The sequence below is a fragment of the Megalobrama amblycephala genome, linkage group LG16 (assembly GCF_018812025.1).
Source record: "Megalobrama amblycephala isolate DHTTF-2021 linkage group LG16, ASM1881202v1, whole genome shotgun sequence".
NCBI lineage: Eukaryota > Metazoa > Chordata > Actinopteri > Cypriniformes > Xenocyprididae > Megalobrama > Megalobrama amblycephala.
The window spans coordinates 38,406,599-38,427,321 of NC_063059.1; the positions used below are offsets into that span (position 1 = coordinate 38,406,599).

The following is a 20,723-nucleotide window of genomic DNA, read 5'->3' on the forward strand; positions in this document are numbered from 1 at the left end:
AAAAAAAAAATTATTATAATTTTTTTTTTTACACAAACACATTTTCGCTTCAGAAGGCCTTTATTAACCCCCGTTCACTGCCATTATAAAGCTTGGATGCGTTAAGATATTAATTAATATATTTCCGATTGTGTTGATCAGGACGAATAAAGTCATATACACCTAGGATGGCTTGGGGTAATTTTCATTTGAAAGTGAACTAATCCTTTAATGGAAACCAGCTCCTGCCACGTTACTACAGTTATTTACTACTGTAACCAGAATAAAGCAACACAGGGTTTTCTTAAAACAGTACAGGAAACTTTCAGTAACGTTATTTAATTTATTTTTGTATTACAATGGTGGCTAGAACCAGTTTCAAACTGTTTTATTTGTAATAACCTAAACTGTGGTAATTACTGCATCTTGGCGGGAACTGTGGTTATTACTGCATCTTGGCGGGAACTGTGGCTGCCATAGTAACGTTTTACAGCGATAACCTCAGAGTGTTCCTTTGAGGTTTTCCCCGGACGATCCGTCTCTGTTGTGGTCCGATTTCTGTGGCTCCTCGTGTCCGCCGCTGTCCGACTCCTCTTCGATGGCGAAGCGCACATCGTTGACGGAGCTGAGGGAGCTCACGCTGCTCTGCTCCACCGAGCACAGCGCGCATGCCAGTGGCGCGAGAACCCTCCCGCCTTCCAGCGCGCGGCCGGTAGTCAGCATGAACGGAACCGGCGTGGAGCGCAGCGCGGGAAATGCGGGCAAGCTGAAACTGGGCTTCTTCTGGCTCGCGCCCCACTCGCGCTGCTCCTCTTCGTGCAGAAGCCGTGTAAACGCGTTCGTGCGCCTCTTCTCGCGCCGTTTGGTGCGCAGGTAACCGAGCATGATCCCAATGAGGAAGACTCCGTAGAAGGACACTACGATGACGATGTATAGGTACGCATTATTGTCGCTTGCACCGGGCAAAGGGATTCTGTTGGTCTGCTGCGATGAAACCGCGGAGGCGTTGTGAACCAACTCCATTACGACAATAACATGAACTGAGTTACCTGTAAAAAGTACATTAGAGAAAGTTAAAACATAATCCTTTCAATGATATAATAGTATAATAATAATAATGAGAAGAAGAAATATTAAAAAATCTTTAAAAAGTTGGTTATTAACATTAAAATATCATCAGAAACAACCAAATGGTGAATTGACAAAATCATATTTCCTCCAGGAAATCTAAATGACTAAAACATAAAACAAACTTTAAAACCACTTAGAAAAAATATCCAGACTATAGTGCAAAATCTACATAAAAATTACATAAAAGTTCAGAAATATCACTTTAATAACATTACCACATAATGCTTTAAGTTCTCGCATATCAGTAAAAGTATCCTCGCATATTTGACTTAATGTTAATATTTGAAAGTACATATTTTAAGCATTCATTTACAGCTTTAATGTAAAGTTTTATAAAGTCATGGAAGGACAATACTGTATTTACTCACCGGGATGTTTCACCCTGGAGCGCGTCAGCCCGTTTCACGCTTTTTATTCGAGTCTCTCTGGATTGTAACGGGTTTGTCAGCCGAATCCCCGTTTAAATAGCGGATCCCATGCGTGGACACGCGCCAGGGGGATCTGTGACAGAGGTTGAGGGAGTCGAGATCCTCACGTTCTTCCTCGCAGGATTTGAGTCCCGGCCAGAGAAGCTTGAGCTCACAGCCACATTCTTATGACGTTTAATGAAGTCCAAGTGCGCAGCGCTGCCAAATGTGCTCATTTATCATAACATATCCAGACAGGCTTGCTTTAGGAAAGCCTCTTCTGCAGAACAGCAAACCAGAGGAATGGGTTGCACGAATTAAGCCAAGTCAAGTCAAAGCAGTCTTAAAGGGTTAGTTCATCTTCGGAACACAAATGAAGATCCTTTTAATGAAATCTGAGAGCTTTCTGTCCCTCCATTGACAGCCTATGCAACTACCACTTTCAAGCCCAGAACTATAAAAGACATCATTAAAGTAATCCATGTGGTTTAACCTCAATTTTATGAAGCGCCATGAGTGCTTTGTTTGCGCAAAAAACATAATTTACCACTTTATTTATAAAATATTAATCTCCAACGTGCGCTCACGCAACAGAGTCTACTCTCACGTCAACAAATGCGTTGTAGTGGTCTCGTGAATGTGCGTTGGAGATTGATATTTTGTAAGTTAAAGGTGCAGTATGTATGATTTCTGTCCGCTAGAGGTCACTAGAGGCCTATTCAAAACAAAGCCGTAGCTTGATGATGCCAAGTTTGAGCGGGGAATCTTGGGACATGTGGTCTTCACCTCAATGGCCGGTGGAAAAGAACTGGGATAGGGCTTGGTTAGAAATCATGTTCATGGATGTGATTATTAACGTTACTGTAGTATGAAGCAGGGCAGGGCCGAGTGTTGTGGGAGCTGAACGAGGAGCTGGAGCGATTGCGCAACACACTCCGCGAGCAGCAGAACTTTTATTATGTCACAGTCGCCGGCGCCGCTTCCGCTTTTCCGGTTATGAGTATGAGGTAACGCAGCTATGTTTGTCATATTAATACATCTGAGTGAGTTGAAAATGATGTTATAACGTTACTCTGTGCGTTCGCTCGGCGGCTGCTGTGAGACACTGTTACACACTGCAGTAAGATAGATCGATTTTACAATATATTAAATGCTGGATGGCTTGTGTTGATAAATGGCGTGCAATTCATTTTAAAACGTATTGTATGATGGAGAAAATGCTGTATTACTGTTACTAAAAATAAAGCTGCATCTGATTATGCTATGTTAGCTACTTCACAAAATAGTGTTTTTCTCTGAGGCATGGTACTCACAAAAAAATCAAGAAAATTAGATTCAAACAATAGGACTAAACGTGTTGAACTATATAACAACAATTCATTTTCTGTCTATAAATATATCAAAACAGTTTTTCCCTTGTCTATTAAAATGTGTAATATATTAAAGCGTCTTTGGTGTTTCCATGGATTCTTCAAAATAAAACCTTAAAACCTAGCATAACGCGGGTATGGCACCATCGAAAGGCGACTCCTCACATGTCCCGGAGCCTTGAATAAAATTGCAATTTTCTCAAGATTTACAAATAGTTGGAAACATTTGGGATATTGATATGCTCAAGTGAACAAAATATATAACACTGGCCTAGTGGTTTTTGGATATCTTACTGCAAAAGGTGCAATATGTAAGATTTTAAGTGGTAAATTATGGGGGGGAGGGTTGCGGAAACAAAGCACTCGTGTTCATAGGTGTTTTTTTTTAATAAAAGTTCTATGTTTAATATAAGCGAGTTTGTCATTGTACTGTTTTGTTGTTGTGTTTTTCATTAAGTATAATAATGAATCCATCATTCAAGCAATTCCGGGCCCCAAATTGCCGCTAATTTGAAAGCAAAAGTAAAATGCGCACAGCCGCACTGGCATTATAAGTGATTTAAAAGTGAGGTGGAAAAGAGGGGAACTCCAATGTCTCGGTCTCCACGGTATGCTTATAATAGTAGTAAGGCTACAAGTATATTTAACAAGTACAATTTTAGCTATTTGTGTCTCTTTCAAAAGAAAGAGACAACTGTTAGATTAAATTTACGGCAATGCTCGCGTTGCTTCATAAAATTGAGGTTATACCACTGGAGTCACATGGATTACTTTTACGATGTCTTTACTACCTTTCTGGGCCTTGAAAGCGGTAGTTGCGTAGCTGTCAGTAGTGGGACAAAAAGCTCTCAGATTTCATGAAAATTATCTTAATTTGTGTTCTGAAGATGAAAAAGTCTTACATGTTTGGAACGATGGTAATTAATGACAGAAATTTCATTTTTAGGCGAACTAACCCTTTAAAGAAAAAATCAATTATATTAATATTAACAGATTAATACATAATTTAAAAATATATTGCTCATTGTTAGTTCATGTCAGTAAATTCATTAACTAATGATACCTTATTGTAAAGTGTTACTTTAACAAACATTACTATAAAAAATTCAAGGTAACATTATTAATCAAATGCACATTGGGACTATTGTCATGCATGTATTTGGATAAGCAAGGATAAGCTGTACCGTACAACCCCACTGACGCAGTTTTCAAGGGTGTCCTGGTCTAGTTCACGTCAACAGTAAAAGAATCAATGCCAACCGCATCTGTCTGGCAGTGATGCATGATGGGCAGGTGTGGCATGGCTGCAGAAAACCGGAGCCAGAATATGCAAACCAATGCCTGACCACACCTGTCAATTAGGGTCGAGTAACAGAGAACTGATGCAAAGTGCATAAAAAATCTGATCAAATCAGGATCTCTGGGGCAGTTCCCTGTCTGAGACCACATTACAGACACAACAGCATTATGAGGAAAATCTTCAGCATTATAACACTCAATTCCTTCAGTTACATCATGGACTTTTTCCAATAATAAGTCAGGAACTTTTGTACTCTGCAGGTCTGAGTGTGTTGTCATTTATGGAAGTATTTCTATAAAAGGGTATAGCAGACTTTCAGACATATGCTCTGGTGAAGATCAAACTCTTCAACTTGATGAACTATAACTTGAGTATTTACACAATGGAGCTAAAGTTAGTCATTGCTCAGTGAAGGATTGAGGTCTTTTTTTTTTTAAAACTTTAAATCTTTTACCCTGAAGTTTGTTTTGAATGGTTTAATGTGACACAAACCAACTGATACCACAAAACATCACATTAGTCATCTTCTACTTACTGATACTTACTGATGTTTGTGCTGCTTTTCGCCAACCAAAGTGGAAACTTGCTTTTGTTTGTTAATGGGTTTTATAAGAAGAAAAGAAATCCTATAAAATTGATTACCAGTTAAAACAATATGCACAAGTAAACATGTTTTGTTTGAAATATTTTGATTAGTAAAAGGAAAATTATATTCAGGGACTTGGCAACATCCACTCAAACCAAAGGTAATAGTAACTTGCTCAATGTTTACTTAATAAAGACATATGATAAATACTGTATGGAATATGTGCACTGCATACCCATAAATCAAAATTTGAGTTGAGGGTTTTTTTCCCCCTTTAATCCATTATCTTAACTTCACAGGATCAATTTCAAGGCAAATGACAAAATAAATGAATAACTTGTGACCTGATATTGCAATGTCAATGTCTTACTCATTTTAGTTCAAAAAGGGCTGTTATCAAGGGGCACTCGAAAACAGAGTAGGACCAAAAGGACAAAGTAATAATGATGAGAGGAGAGAAAGCGTGAGAGAAATAATGAGAACAGAGAGTTTACGACAGCCGCTTCCACAGGGATCAAAATGAGTTCAGTTAAAAAGCAGAGAGAAAAAAAGAAGCAGGGAGCCTTTTACTCATCGAAGATCAGCTATGAATAACAAAACTGTTATCATAAACCAAGGAGATCTTACAGTATATACCTGGAAAATGCTGTCTGTCAGCTTTTCAACTCTAATGTCATGTGGCTGATCACTATATTGAGTGCAACTGTCAGGTTCTGGAAGTAAAAACTCCATTTATTTTCTCCATTGGGAAATTGATTTTTAACTATAACTTGTAAACCTTTAAAGACAGACCTACTATGAGTTTTGAGGTTGTTAAGTGATGGTACATGCTTCTGTTGAAGCCGTCCGTTTGCATTATTTCAAATTATTTTTAAAATAATCATGTTTAACAGGTAAAACTACATTACCCATGATGCAGTACAGAAACATTCCACCAATCAGAGAGCTGTGGCCAGCAAATGGCGGGAAAAGACATTGCAGGGAAAGGCCTTTCACAAGTAGCACAGAGGATGATGCAATCGAGTCGGTCTTGCTACTAAAATACGTTTCTCTAGATATAATCAACAACTTCTCATATTCTGTCATTTTTTAATTTGATTGCCATTCACAATGCTTCATGGGATTGTAGTTCTTTCCATTAAGTAAATACTTTTTTGCTTTAAACAAGTTTGTAAAGTTGTGTTTACCTATATACAATATAGTTTTTTTTGTGTGCAATTTTTATATTCAGTTTTTTTCAGAACACATGGCTGATTTTGAATGGCCATCAATGGAGAAACTAAATTTAGCTCTCAGAATGGTGTAGTTTACTGTTAACCAGCCAAACCCTGATCTTAAACAATCTTACTCTCTCTTACTAAGCCAAAAATTGCTAAACAATAAGCTTTTAATTGTCTTAACCACAAATTATTGGTCAGGAAACTAGCAAAATTTAAGCAAATGCACTACTTAAAAAGCCATTGCTGTCTCAGAAAAACATCAAAGACAGAATGAAGTTTTTGGCAGAATATGGGAAGTTGTATGTGGAATGATCACAATGAATCACGAGTTGCATGGTGAATCTCCAGAGCGGTGTCTTCGAAAATCTGCTGAGAAATATAATAATAACTGCATCTCTACCACAGTGAAGCATGGAGGAGCCTTTTGAGCTGCTGGTATTGGTGAGCTATTCCACTCTGAAAAGTCATTTAATGCTTTGGAGTACAGGAGAATATTGCAGAATGGCTTGCTTCCCACAAATGAAAAGTTGTTTTCTGAAGAGGAATGATCAGATGTTGTTTTCCTGCCCAAATTGCAAAGACAACCAATAAGTGGCTTGAGAACAAGTCCATCAAGCTCATGTCTTGGCCTGGTCAGAGTCCGGATTTGATTTTGCCCTGCACAAAAACTTTGACATTTTATAACAATTTTTATTGTTATAATTGTGATTTCATAACATTTAGATATGAATCCAACTGAAAAAAAACTTGTGAAAAGATGTCTTTCAGTCATTCAAATAGCACATAGCAAATAGTGGAGCTCTGCAGCCATCTACTGGTAAAAGTGATAGTTTTTTTTACTTTTAAAACTGCATTTTTCAAATGATGGGCAAAAATCTTACACTAAATCATGTCAAATTATCCATGTTATCCACATGAATGAAAGTTAGAAATATGGGCCTTTTATAAAGTGAATTTTACATAAAAAGCTGTTCATGCATAAAAACCTATTTCAAAAAAATATTTTTTAATTTATTTATATAAATTTAAAAGATATCACAAATCCTCCAAAAACTGCACAAATGTTGAGAAAAAACATTAATAAACAGAGTAAAATTACATTGTTTTTTTAAAAATATATTATATTGTTACAAAATTACATTTTGTTGCCCGGGATCTCAAGACCACAAACGTAACTTTTTTTTTTTACACTAACATAAAAACAAGATATCACTCCAATTTTTTTTTTTTATTTGTAGATCTTAAAAGTGTTAACCACCATACAAAGTCTCATGCCATTTGGACAAAGAGAACTTTTTTTTAAAAATTTGAGCAAACATCATTTGCAGGTCAAAAAAACCCCGAAGACCGCACAAGGGTTAAACTCAAACGAACGGGGAGACATTTTTCAACTATTCATGAATTGTTTGAAGCCATTAACATTGAGTGGAACAACATTGACTCTTCTTCCTGTAAAAAGCGGTCTGCAAGTTGGGGAAGGCTATTCCATGCTAAGTTACTTTACCAACAGTATTTGTGCAATTCTTGTGATTAAAATGGTTAAGACCACTAAATATTTTACAGCTTTTTGCTTGACCCATTTTTTTTTTTTTTTTTGCCTCAGAGTGTAGAGTCCAAAATGCCAGATCCAAATATACAAGGACGTCCTCTATGAGGTATACAGATAAGAATTCAACAACTCCATTTGCATCAAGCCTTATCTGTTATCTTAGATTTCTTTATTCCCAAATGAAACAGTTCAACACACTTCAGTCAGTGTGTCTTTATAGACAAATAGAGGAAAACCTCCTTGAAATGAATCAATTCAGTTCAAAATGTTTAATGGACATGGTTGAATGGTTTATTTTAGAAGAATTAAACTAGATCTATTATCCTGTCCAGCAGGATATACAGTCACCCAATAGGAACATTCCAATCCTAGCACATAAATCAGAATCATCCAATGAGCAGGAACGGTTTAGTGATTTCATACTCTCTCCAATGAGCGTGTTCTAATATTTAAATAAATCTGATTATTGTAACAATAATTTAAAATAAGCTTAAAGATAAATTGATTTTACAGATAGTTGGTTAATATGCACACAGTATTCAATTCAAGTTATGGGAAGATTGAAAAAGCAAATAATGGCTTTAAGATTCCTGATGTGTTTAGACAGACAAATGCTGATGTAAACGTTGGAAGAGTTTCATTAAGATATCTACAAGTTGTATTTGTTTAAAACTGAAGGTTTCAATGGAAAAAATGAGCTTAGAAAAGCATATCAGATGATAAATTGTTTGTGTATTGGGCAGAACAAGAACTGGGACAATTCAGACATACTGTTAAATTGGCTTCTAGAAACTGAGAACCTTTGATTTTGGAGATTCAAAGCATCGTATGAAGTATTTCAAGCCATTATCACAGTTTAGCTGCTGTAAATAGTTTTTTTGGGGGGGGAATAACATGCATAATGTCCTGAGAAATCACACATTAAGCACTAATTTAATTTAATCAATCGGAATGAATCCAATCCAATTTCAGAATCTGTTTATAAGAACCCTAAACTTTGCAATCTGATTCACATATTCATTTGCATGTGCATTACATGTATTCAGAGCAAAACTTCAGCACACACAGTGTTTAGTCACCATGTTTAGAAAAGCCACCGTGATAATGTCACCAGGGCATATCTAAAGACATAGAAAGTTGACGTATATGTCAGAAGAGGTTTTTTTTTAATCAAATATTGAGTAAATTGTCAGTTTCATCCGCTGACCAGTTCGTAAATCGTGAGATGTAAATAACATACGCATGTTTGTATGATGTAAAACGCATGTAAATATAAGCATCAGGTCTACACCACCCCCTTCAATCCACTGAAAATGGAATTTGGATCAAGCTCAGTCGGATTGAGGTGTTTACATGAAGGATATTCAGTCCGATTGAGCAATCAATCTGATTATAAATGGATTTACATGGCATGTAATTTTAGCTACAGCCTTGAAACTTTCTGCATGTCAATTATTTCACACGTTCTGATTTGTGTCATGGGGGGGTGGGGTTTTGGAGAGTGTGCATGTGGTTAAAGAGATGGGGGTACCCTAATTTAGCAGCTAAGTCTGGCAGAGACAAACATCACTTTTGGCAGCTTTAAGTATTGCTGGTTGTGAGTGTTTGTGTTTACTGGACATTTTTTGATATCAGAAATATCACACAGATTGATCAACTGTATGAAAACATTTCCAAATGATTATGTTCACATGTCTGCAACATCCATAGGAAATCTCCATCCTGATTGGAGGTTGCTATAGAGAGATAAGTTACTTCTTGCCTTCCTGTCCACCGTTTCTGTCTGGGATGAGCAGTGGTTTGGTTCTACTTGGCACCGTACATCCTCTCAATGTCGTGCTGGTAGTGAGTTTTTAGCTCCTTTCGTTTGAGTTTAAAAGCGTCTGTAACCAGGCCGGTCTCTGGAGTCCAGGGCTCAACGCTCAAGCGGATCTTCCGTGGAATCTCAAACCTTTCTAACTGGGCTGTTAAAAAAACACAGGAACAGGAAATGTATCATAATCACAGCTGAACTAAAGAGTAGTAAAACAGGAAGCACAACAAATGACTTTGTGCAGGATATAAACTTTTTCCCAAACTTTTTTGTAAGCCGAACCCCTTAGACGTGAAATATATACTTGAATAAAGAAGTTAATATTTCAATAATTCAAAGACATATGCATGTTCATCTTTAATGGTCACATGACATCCAATTAAATAGATTAAATATTTAATATTTTATTTGCATTTTTATTTTGACTTTAGCCACTTTTCCACCGTCGGGCCAAACAGTTCTAAGAAAATTAAGGAACGGTTCTAGTTGTATTTTCACTTGAGCCTGGTGGAGCATGGCATGGTTACAAACCATTCTCAGCCCGGAATTCTCAGCGCAGCTGGATCGGATCAGCACGGAATGGAACGGTCCCATGGAGGAAAAGCGGCTTTTGTAGCTGGACTTTAAAGTGGACTCAAACCTCTTTTTAGTTGTGATAGAGTCTCAGTCCATATTAGATGAACACGTTTTAAGTTTAGTTATAAAAATGAATATATTGCTGTTGTAAATTACAATTGTACCATAAAATAAAATGATTATATGATATATAATATTCTCCAATTCTTCATTTTCAGATGATTTTTGCAGAATACTGCTGAAATGCTGTTAACTTCTGTCCACAAAAATGTTGGAAATTATGCAAACGTGTAAATAAAGTGTAAATCTCAAGCAAACTGACCGACAGTTCATTTGCAATCGGGCCGAGACCACCTCGTTCAGGCGATCTCAGACCAATTGTTTTGGTGTGGATCAGAGCGTAATTGTCGTGTTCACATATGCCTAAACGAACCAAAACAAAGTGAGAAAACACACCAGGTTCTGAAACAAACACTCCAAATGAGCCAGATGTGAAAGCACCCTAATTTTACATTTAATATAATTATTAGCTTTTCATCACCTTATGAACGCCCGTTTGGGAAACCCTGATCTATAGGAATACAAGTAACATTTTAAGCTTACATGATTGAATATTGGTGCATTCTTAGTGAAACTTGCATGCTGTATGAGTATGAGTAGTAGTATGCCTGCGACGCATTCACCTGTCAGTGCCGCTTCTGTGATGACTTTAAGCACCTCCTCCTCGATGACAGGGCTGTTGCAGAGCTCCTCCCACGAACCTCTGACATGCTTCCTCTCAGCCAGCGCCAGGAGCTGCTTCTGATTGGGCACCACAAAGCCAATCACGTAAGACTCGTCACTGGAAAACAGGAAGAGGAGGGACTAAAATGATTTGTGGATGTATTCAGCAGTGTTGACAATATAAGTGTTATGTTAGGGGTGGGTGATATGATTTCATGATATACGTGTAATTTTATTTCATGAAAATGATATATATCCCAATATAGTTATTTTTATTTATTTTTTCATATTTATTAAAGGGTTAGTTCACCCAAAAATGAAAATTCTGTCATTTATTACTCACCCTCATGTCGTTCCACACCCGTAAAGACCTTTGTTAATCTTCGGAGCACAAATTAAGATATTTTTGTTGAAATCCGATGGCTCAGTGAGGCCTCCATAGGGAGCAATGACATTTCCTCTCTCAAGATCCATTAATGTACTAAAAACATATTTAAATCAGTTCATGTGAGTACAGTGGTTCAATATTAATATTATAAAGTGACGAGAATATTTTTGGTGCGCCAAAAAAACAACAAAATAACGACTTATTTAGTGATTGCCGATTTCAAAACACTGCTTCAGGAAGCATCAGAACACAATGAATCTTTTGTGTCGAATCATGATTCGGATCGCGTCAAACCGCCAAACTGCTGAAATCACGTGACTTTGGCGCTCTGAACAGCTGATTCGACACAAAATATTCAAAATGCTCCGAAGCTTCATGAAGCAGTGTTTTGAAATCGGCCATCACTAAATAAGTCGTTATTTTGTTTTTTTGGTGCACCAAAAATATTCTCGTCGCTTTATAATATTAATATTGAACCACTGTACTCACATGAACTGATTTAAATATGTTTTTAGTACATTAATGGATCTTGAGAGAGGAAATGTCATTGCTCCCTATGCAGGCCTCACTGAGCCATCGGATTTCAACAAAAATATCTTAATTTGTGTTCTGAAGATTAATGAAGGTCTTACGGGTGTGGAACGGCATGAGGATGAATAATAAATGACATTATTTTCATCTTTGGGTGAACTAACCCTTTAACAACATCAACAAAAATTGGACAACTACAATACAAGAAAGATAGAAATGACTGAACTGTGCTTTAAGTTTTTCAGGTACAGTGGGTCTATTTAACAGTAGCATAATACAAATTGAATAATTGTTGAAATCATAACTTACTGAACTGAATCAACATTGAACTGACTCAAAGTGAATAACGACACTTGTTTTCTTATAAGAGAGCTTCTTATAAGGATTATGAACATGGTTCATAATTGATGAACTTTATACAGTTACTGAACTGGATCAACTCTATTGTCTTTGTTAGAGCTGCTTTACAGCAGAATTTGGATGCATCTCATATTTGATGATAATTTGATTTGCATAATTGCATTGTTATTTTTCTGTTCATCAATATAAAACTGCTTTGAAACAATCTGTATTGTAAAAAGCACTTTATAAATAAAGGTGACAACATGATTGTAACATGTTGAGAGTGTTTTTGTTAGTGGTACAGGTTCTGCTTTGTGTTGGCACCTGTTGGCATAGGCACAGATGTTGTCGACGAGTGGGCAGTTTTTCAGGACCGCCTCCACTTTTCCCAGAGACACGTATTCTCCTGCTTGAAGCTTCACCAGGTCTTTCTTACGGTCTTAACACACACACACACATGCAAATATTAAGCAGATTTCATCTGATGTATATGTGAGTTTGTAATACAGGAAGTACTCCTTTCTCTCCCATTAGGGGTGTTTTCTTTGAGTTCTTATCACTGCTTTTATGGGAATATGTTGACAGTGAAATGTGTCATTTACAGGAAGAACAGGACTAATGCGTTTTATCGTAAAGCAGAGGGAAGTTCCATTGGCTCACTCCTGCCAAAACAATCTTTATGATGTTCTGAATAATTTCTCTTTGCCACTGTCTTACCGATAATCTTCAGACAGCCGTCTCCATGAAACTCTCCAATGTCTCCGGTGCAGAACCATCGCTGGCCTTTCTGATCCACGAAGAAGTCCTCACTGTTCTTGTCTTTGTTCTTGTAGTAACCCATTGTTACATTTGGCCCACCGACCAGAATCTCCCCTCGCGGACAGGGCCGGTCTGTGCTGCGATAGCCACCTGGACACATACATGCATAATGCATTATGATGACAAAAAAAGAGCGATGGGAAAACAGACTGAACTGTATAAAGTGCAAGAGTAGAATTCCAGAAATAAAAGTACATCTTTCAAAATCTCCAGAGCGAAACTGAAGACAGCTCTACCATGAGTTCAGAGGTTGTTAAGCCAAAAGTCAGTGTTATTTTAATCTGTAGCCAAACATTTGACAAATCGACATAAGGTTTAGTCCACATTGCAGCTTATTCTGGCCAAGAACAGCCCACTTAGACAGGAAGAGACCACCTGACTGACATGTAAAGGGACCAATCACAGTTTTTCTTGCCAATTTAGGGGCGATTTCCACGAACAAGGCAGTTAAAACACTAAAAATTCAAGAAAATGTGCATAGACTAGTGTGTACACTCTTGTGAAAAAGAAGTGTGCTTAATTGTATTGAATGTGTGCTTGTAGTGTACTTCAAATCTTTAAAGTATATATATTTTTTAAAAACTGTAATCGCAGAAATTAAAGGTCACTTAAGTGTACTTAAAGAGAGTACACTTTCATGACTTTCTTAACACACTTAAGTACACTTAAAGTGTGCACTTTGTAATAATGTGAAATTAAGGCCTGGTTTCACAGACAGGATTAGGCCTTAGTTAAATTAGGACATAAAAGTGCCTTAGAAAAAAACATTACTGGTGTGCATCTTGAGACAAAACAATATATTTTAAGATTTGCCAGTGCAAAATACTTTCAATTTAAACAGCTCAAATAAAGCAATAAGCCCCAAGAAGCCGTGGTTTACAGTGGTTAAAACCCCCCTAGCTGTTATAAATTCACTATAAACCATGGCTTCTTGGGGCTTATTGCTTAACAGCTTCCTTCCACTGGAGAAACTAGTCCCTGACCGTGAACAGCAACAGAAGTTACATTTATTATGCCATTAGATGGTGACAAAGATTGTCTTTATGAGCAAGTCACTCAGTCACAAAGACTTTTATATTGTGAACACAGAACATGACGCAAATGACAAATGCTTTGACTAGCGCTGTCAGTGTCAGCAGGGCATGGGAAAACCCATTAACTGTTAAAGGGACAAGATCGCAGCGGACATTCAAATAGATTTTTTATTATAAACATAGGACTGACCTGAAGGAAAATGCTAAATCTGAATGCAGGTAATAAACTCGCTCACTTGATATCTCTCTCACAATACTCTTCTACATAATACAGTAAGCTTCAATGAACAAGAGCAATAGAGAACAAACATATGTTTACATTGCTAAGAGTGGTTGCTAAGACGGACGCAGCAACATATACACTCAGTGGCGCAGCGATGCTTTTGTAATGAGGGCTCAACCAATCAGAATCAAGGGCTGTAACTATCCATTTTATAAAAAGATGTACTTAAGTCCTGCTTAAGTGGGTAAAAAAACACACTCTAAAGTTCATCTAATTGCATTTAAAGGATTAGTTCACTTCAGAATTAAAATTTCCTAAAGTTGGAGGAGAAAATTAGATTTTTTCGCCCTACAGCGGTACTTCTACCGACATCACGCATGACCTTTCCAACGTGATTACGTAATGTGTGTCACATCACAGAGCTAATGCAAGATGAGCATTAGTGGTTAAAAAGTATAAACATTTTTATTTTTTAGAAAATGACTGATTGTTTTGCTGGATAAGACCCTTACTCCTCGTCTGGGATTGTGTAGAGCCCTTTGAAGCTGCACTGAAACTGCAAAGACAAATCCTGGAATGTTTTTCTCAAACACCTTAATTTCTTTTCGACTTCGAAGAAAGACATGAACATCTTGGATGACATGGGGGTGAGTAAATTATCAGGAAAATTTTAATTCTGAAATGAACTTATCCTTTAATATAAATTTAAACGATAATACATTTTCACTGAAATGCAATTAATGGTTACACTTTATTCTTAAGGTGTCCGTGTTACAGTGTAATTATACATTTAAGTACTGGATAATAATAATAATAATAATAATAATAATTCACTACATGTACTTACTATAGGGTTAGGATTCGGGTGTGGTTTAGGGTTAGTTGCATGTAATTATGCACAATTTATAGTAATTACTATAGTAACTAACTACATGTAACGTGTAACAATGGACACTGTAAAATAAAGTGTTACCCAATTAACAATACAATTAAGTTTTTCGAAAACAATACATTCAGTAAGTATAGTATACAGTATTTAAGTATATTCTTTGAAAGTATATTGTTTACTTGAGTACAATTTTTTTATAAAAAAGTATGCTGAAGTTCCTTTTTTCACAAGGGCGCTTCTGCACAAAGATATCTACTTTATTTGCTACCAAGTGCCTCAAACAAAGATTTGAACGTACTACTCTGACAAACTTTGGCAAATCCAGTTAGTAGTTGAGCTCCACCAATCAGAGATGTTGCATCGGTTATCATGGATATGGGTGTCACAGTAATCTCTAAAGTGTTATTGCAAGCTAGCGGTGACTGTTTAGGTACTGTTATCTAATGTTTGCTAGCTACCTAACGTTAGTTAATATGCGGTTGTGAGGCCTTAGTGTTAAAAACAACAAGTGGCCTTCTCATTCTTATGGCTTTAATAATGATGCAGTTATATGTTTTGGCCTGTATTTTTTAACGTAATAAATGTTGACTGTGCATAGTAATTCAATGCATTTTCAAATAAACATGTTTAGTTACTGTGTATCATTCACAGAACAAAGCTGAGCTAATCTGTCCAGAAATAGCAGCTCGAAGTGTCTTCCTTACAAGGTCGCAAATGACAATAAGTACTTTTTTCCACTTCCTTCTCTTTTGTTCTGCTGTTATATTGCTCATCATTCTCTCGAGGTAGCAAACCACCAGATGTATCGTCTGATGGATAGGTAAACGTCCATGACAGTGTTTTTATAAGAGCAGATAAATGTGTATGTGTGCGTGTATCACACTCACCCTCTATCCAGTCCTTCAGCTGAATTTCACAACAAACCAATGGTGCGCCAACTCGTCCTGTACTGTAATCCCAAACTACACACACAGACACACACACACACACACACACATAGACAATATGATCACATAAAACAATCTGTGCTTTGGCTGTTAGGGCACAGTTATGTAATTATTTCCATTGCAGAAAAAACATTGATGACTAAATGTGTTTCTTCGATTAAAAAAGATCTCATATTTCAGGAGTAACCAGCTGCGTTGAGTGTTCCACCACTGATTCCTCCGAGATCACAAACCCGATCATTTTACAAGCCAACTGTCCTCCACAAATCTGCATGTTAATGTTTTTTTTTTGTTGTGACTATTGAGGAAAAGGACATGGAGTTGCTGACCTAGTTTCATTTGGCTGGATGTTTGTTAATATAATTTTCTCATTAATACACAATTATAGTTATTTTGAGTATGTAGAACCTGTTTACATATTAAAGAGGTCATATCATGATTTGTTTGGACTCTAAGGTCAACTTATAATGTCAGTCATGTATTTTTTTGAACCAAAAAGTAATTTAGTTTCCATGACAATTTTCCAACTGGTTTTATTGATTAGAATGGGACTGGGATTAGAATGTAGTTTTGCTCATATTGCTTGCTTGTGATATAGCAATGGTGTATGGGATTTTCCATCATATGACATCCATCTTTAGGCACCTTGTTAGAGCGCCCAACTCACACTGGGTGGGTGGGTGGTTCAAACTGGAGGGGCTACAGTGGTGCCGTGACCCGGATGGGAGTAATGGTGCGTTCACACCAGACGTGACTTGCGTGAAGTTGGATGCTTGAACATTTTGAGTTTACTCGCTTCATTCGCGTGTGAAATTCACTTCACAAGAGACGCGAATTTGTGTCATGAGAGCGGCTCTCCCGCTCCTTTATGTGTCCCAGACTCTTCCACTTCTTTCTGCACACTTCCTCTGAATAAACACAACTTGTCAGCGGGTAAATAGTTGTAAATTACAGCGAATAAGCTCAATTGGTCGGCTTTAGCTAGCTTGTAGTCTCAATATGTATCTTTATATAGCTCAAATTGAGTAAAGACCGTTTTTTACAACTAACCAGATTGTCTGACCTCCTCACTCACTTTCTTTCAAGCATGATCCTTTTTATTCCTGTTTCTATAAAAGTATGAAGTATGTACAGCGACGATGATTTTGTCCTCCATGTTGTTTCGGATTTCTGCCTCAGCTAGCTACGTCACGTCACTACTAGAGCAAGCTCCTGATTGGTTAACGCGGATTTTCGCGAATTTTTGCCAAAGTTCAGATTTTTCAACTTGCCCGAAACGCTCAATTCGCGCCGCATTATTCGTGCGAATCGTGCCGCAGGATGTCTATTCGCGTCTTTGCATTGACTTAACATGTAAATCACTCGCGCTTAACGCTTCATTCGAGTCTGGTGTGAATGCACCATGAAGGTTTGGGGGGGGGGGGGAAGTGTAACTCGTAAGCCAGTAAGAGCTGTGTGTGTAAACCTCACTCCCCTGAACTCAAGAGGCGCTCTAGCGACTGAATGCTCGAGACTGCGGTCTTTAGCCTCCTTGTTAGAGAGCCTGACTCCCATGTGGACGGGCCCAGTTTTGAGTCCTGCTTAGAGTGGGTAATTCATACTGGAGTGGCTACAGTGGTGCCGTGACCCAGATGGGAGTGAGGTTTAGGGGGGTGAGTGTAACTGTTGTAGGCCAGTAAGAGCTGTGCCTGTAAACCTCACTCCCCTGAACTCAAGAGGCACTCTAGCGACTGATGCTAGAGACTGCGGTCTTTAGCCTCCTTGTTAGAGTGCCCGACTCCCATGCGGACGGGCCAGGGTTCGAGTCCTGCTTAGAGCGGGTGGTTCGAACCAGAGGGGCTACAGTGGTGCTGTGACCCGGATGGGAGTGAGGTTTAGGGGAGTGAATGTGACTGTCGTAGGCCAGAGGCAAGAGGTGCTCTAGAGACTGCGGTCTTTAGCCTCCTTGTTAGAGTACCTGCCTCCCATAGTAAGAGCAGTTCAAGTCCTGCTTAGAGTGGGCGGTTCGAACCAGGAGGGCCTACAGTGGTGGCACCGTACGCGAATGGAAGTGAGGTTTAGGAGGAGAGTGTAACAGTCGTAGGCTAGTAAGATCTGTGCGTGTAAACCTCACTCCCCTGAACTCAAGAGGCGACTGATGCTAGAGCCTCCTTGTTAGAGCACCCGACTCCAATGCGGACGGGCCAAGATTCAAGTCCCGCTTAGAGTGTGCGGTTCGAAACTGAAGGGCTACATTTACTGCCACTTTTTGATCAATTTAATGCATCCATTGCTGAATTAAAGTATTAATGTCTTTCAAAAAAAGGTCTTACTGACCCCAAACATTTGAAAGGTATTATAGGTTATGAAAATATGCATTAATAGTATTTGAAATAATGGTGCCATAGAGATGTAAATCTCACGCTGGCTGATGGTCCCGGCGCCACAGGTCTCCGTAAGGCCGTAGCCTTGACCCACAGGGCAGCAGAAGCAGATGTTCATGAACCTCTGGGTCGCCGCAGAGAGAGGTGCCCCGCCTGACAATAACACCCGTAAACGTCCACCTAACAATGCCCGAACCTTCCGGAAGACGAGCCTGGAGAGAGAAGAAAGAGTTGGCTTTGCTGGTACAGTATATTGAGGACATGTGTGTAAGATGTGTCGAGTTTCTGTATGTGTGTGTGAGGGATGTCGGTGACTGTGAGAACCGGTTTTGGGGAGTTACTAAAAGTAGCAATGCCATTCAATGATAATTTAATAATAATCAAATGCACCATCCCAGAATGTCCTATTTCTTTCGAGTAGCATTGAGAAGACTAATTGATATGTGGCAGATTGTTTTTTTTTTATGACAACGAGCGGTTTCACATATGCATGCGCGTCTATCCCATGGTCTTTCCGCGCTCATGGTCAAAGGAGTCCATAAACTATAAATCCTCACGAAAACTTCAGTCAATCCAGCTCACGCGTCAACCTGAGAGATCAGCCTCCTAAAGTGTCAAATATTAATGGACGGTTTGGCTTGATTGACAAACGCTAACGTTCGGGCATGATTTATAGACCATCGACCTGTCCTAAAACGTTAGCACGCTTTGATCGATGGTTTGGAGATCACGTGTTTCTCCGTTCGAGAGCGCATTTCCTGTTCACATCCACGACAATATACAGCTGATTATTTACGTGTTCGAAAGCTCACAGAAACGTGACAAATGGTCTCATTACTGTAAGAAAATATCCTAAACTAAAAGATCCATATAGTGTGACTAATTGAAGCAGCCCTTAGCAAAAGTGCGGGGGTCCTGACCCCAACGGCGCCCCTGTCCTCAACAGTAGGTATGGAAGTGTGTATGTGTGTATTAGAGTATTCGAAGTGTGTATGTGTTTGATGTACTTGTCACAGAGTGGGGTGCTGTATCCTATCGCAAGCTGCTCCATCTTATAGTTGTAGGCCAGTAGAAACAGAGTCCTCTGAAAAATGCTCATTTCCTCCAACTTTAGCATTACATTCTTGTAGATCCGATCCATTATCTCCTACACACGCAGACAGAGAAAATATGTGCGTATAAAAGCTGCAGACATAACTGAAACATAAACACCTCTTCTATGATACCCATGTTTACATTTCTGAATTAAAATTAATTTTTTTTGTGAGGCTTAAAATTCAAAATGTCTAATTTGTGTTAACCCCCCCCCCTCCAGATATCATAAGAAAGAAATAAGTCTCAATATGAAAAAAAATAATGTAAATGTAATTAACACCCACCAACCCATCAAATGCAGGGTGAAAATCGAACCGTGGCGGGTATTGCACATCAAATCACTAGCCAATTTGGCGGGTTATGATTCGTAAATTATGTTCTATCCATTTGCATGCAATGGCAATCAGAGTTTTAATAACAGGTTTGTTTTGTGGCTTAAATAAAGTCTATGCTTCATGTAGAAAAAATCATTCTCTTTGCGTTTAGACAGTTTTTTTCTTATACTGATTTCCTTATATCATTTTGTCTCTGAAAAACCTTAAAGTATCATATTTAATGGTACATGAATATGGTAATCATTCCAGTACATTGATAATATTATCCATCTGGTACCTCCAAGGGAAGTGGACATGGATTCTAATTGAGTTACTGCTGACATTTTTCCATTTCACATTTCATCACATCTCATGTGATACTTGGAGGGTGGAGAAGCCCTTTCTGGATATTTTTTTTCAACGCTCCCTCATGATTCGGATGTTCTCCCACTGCTGAGGGCCGTGTCAGCTGCTGTGTTTATGGAAGTTTGCTGTGCTGTCGTTATCAGTCCACAGGGACCCTCGTATCAAACCACACCAAGACAGTGTGTGTGTGCGAGTTTGCATTAACAGTATCCTCGGGCAAAGAAAATCTTGAAATTAAACATTATTAATTGTGTATCTACAGTGTGTGAGTCACTACTTGTGTGTGTGTGTGTATTTGTGTATGTCAGAGGGATATCCACACCGGGCTTTCTCACGTTCTGTTTACAGCTGCAAATCATTCCAGACAATCACATTTGCTGACATTAAACCCCAAAAGCCCAGAGAGAAACAGAGAGAAAGATTCAGCCTTACTGGTACTGCTGCCATTAGAGTGGGCTGCAGGACACTAATGTCTCCTTTGCTTCCCTTCTTTATCTTGGTTGACTATAAAGTAAAAACAGCAAAAAAAAGAGGAGAAACATCTCTGTGAAATTCTGTATGCTCAAAGTTTTAATTTGTCTCAACCCATTTGCAAACAAAAGAGGACTCCCACAGCACTGCACATTTTTTCCATTACGTGATCCTGGCGTTTCAGCATTTTCTACTGTGACATTATTTGACATTAAAGTGCTCATATTATGCTTTTTCAGATATTACCTTTAATGTAGAGTGTTATATAGCTATTTGTAAGTGTAAAA

At 38.3% G+C, this 20,723-nt stretch overlaps 3 protein-coding genes across 6 annotated transcripts in view; 1 reads left to right on the forward strand and 2 right to left on the reverse strand.

Annotated features, from left to right (window-relative positions):
- The window catches only part of LOC125248560 (NACHT, LRR and PYD domains-containing protein 12-like), a 1,264,817-nt gene that overhangs the window by 965,897 nt on the left and 278,197 nt on the right, over positions 1-20,723 (forward strand). The window lies entirely within an intron of this gene.
- kcne4 (potassium voltage-gated channel, Isk-related family, member 4) lies at positions 309-1,698 on the reverse strand. Its single transcript, XM_048160828.1, has 2 exons — positions 1,479-1,698; positions 309-1,028 (listed from the first exon to the last, which is right to left on the reverse strand). The coding sequence occupies exon 2, from the start codon at positions 1,000-1,002 to the stop codon at positions 481-483; it is 522 nt and encodes a 173-aa protein (XP_048016785.1). The 5' UTR covers positions 1,003-1,028; positions 1,479-1,698; the 3' UTR covers positions 309-480.
- acsl3a (acyl-CoA synthetase long chain family member 3a) overlaps positions 8,424-20,723 on the reverse strand; it is a 38,518-nt gene continuing 26,218 nt past the window's right edge. For all 4 annotated transcript variants that reach the window (XM_048160575.1, XM_048160578.1, XM_048160576.1 and 1 more), the window contains exons 8-15: positions 20,398-20,469; positions 19,198-19,337; positions 18,230-18,402; positions 15,768-15,842; positions 12,633-12,824; positions 12,240-12,354; positions 10,615-10,772; positions 8,424-9,506 (exon numbers count right to left, since the gene is read on the reverse strand). In XM_048160575.1, the coding sequence (XP_048016532.1) occupies positions 9,349-9,506; positions 10,615-10,772; positions 12,240-12,354; positions 12,633-12,824; positions 15,768-15,842; positions 18,230-18,402; positions 19,198-19,337; positions 20,398-20,469 (1,083 nt within the window). In that variant the 3' untranslated portion in view covers positions 8,424-9,348. The remainder of the gene's footprint in view (positions 9,507-10,614; positions 10,773-12,239; positions 12,355-12,632; positions 12,825-15,767; positions 15,843-18,229; positions 18,403-19,197; positions 19,338-20,397; positions 20,470-20,723) is intronic.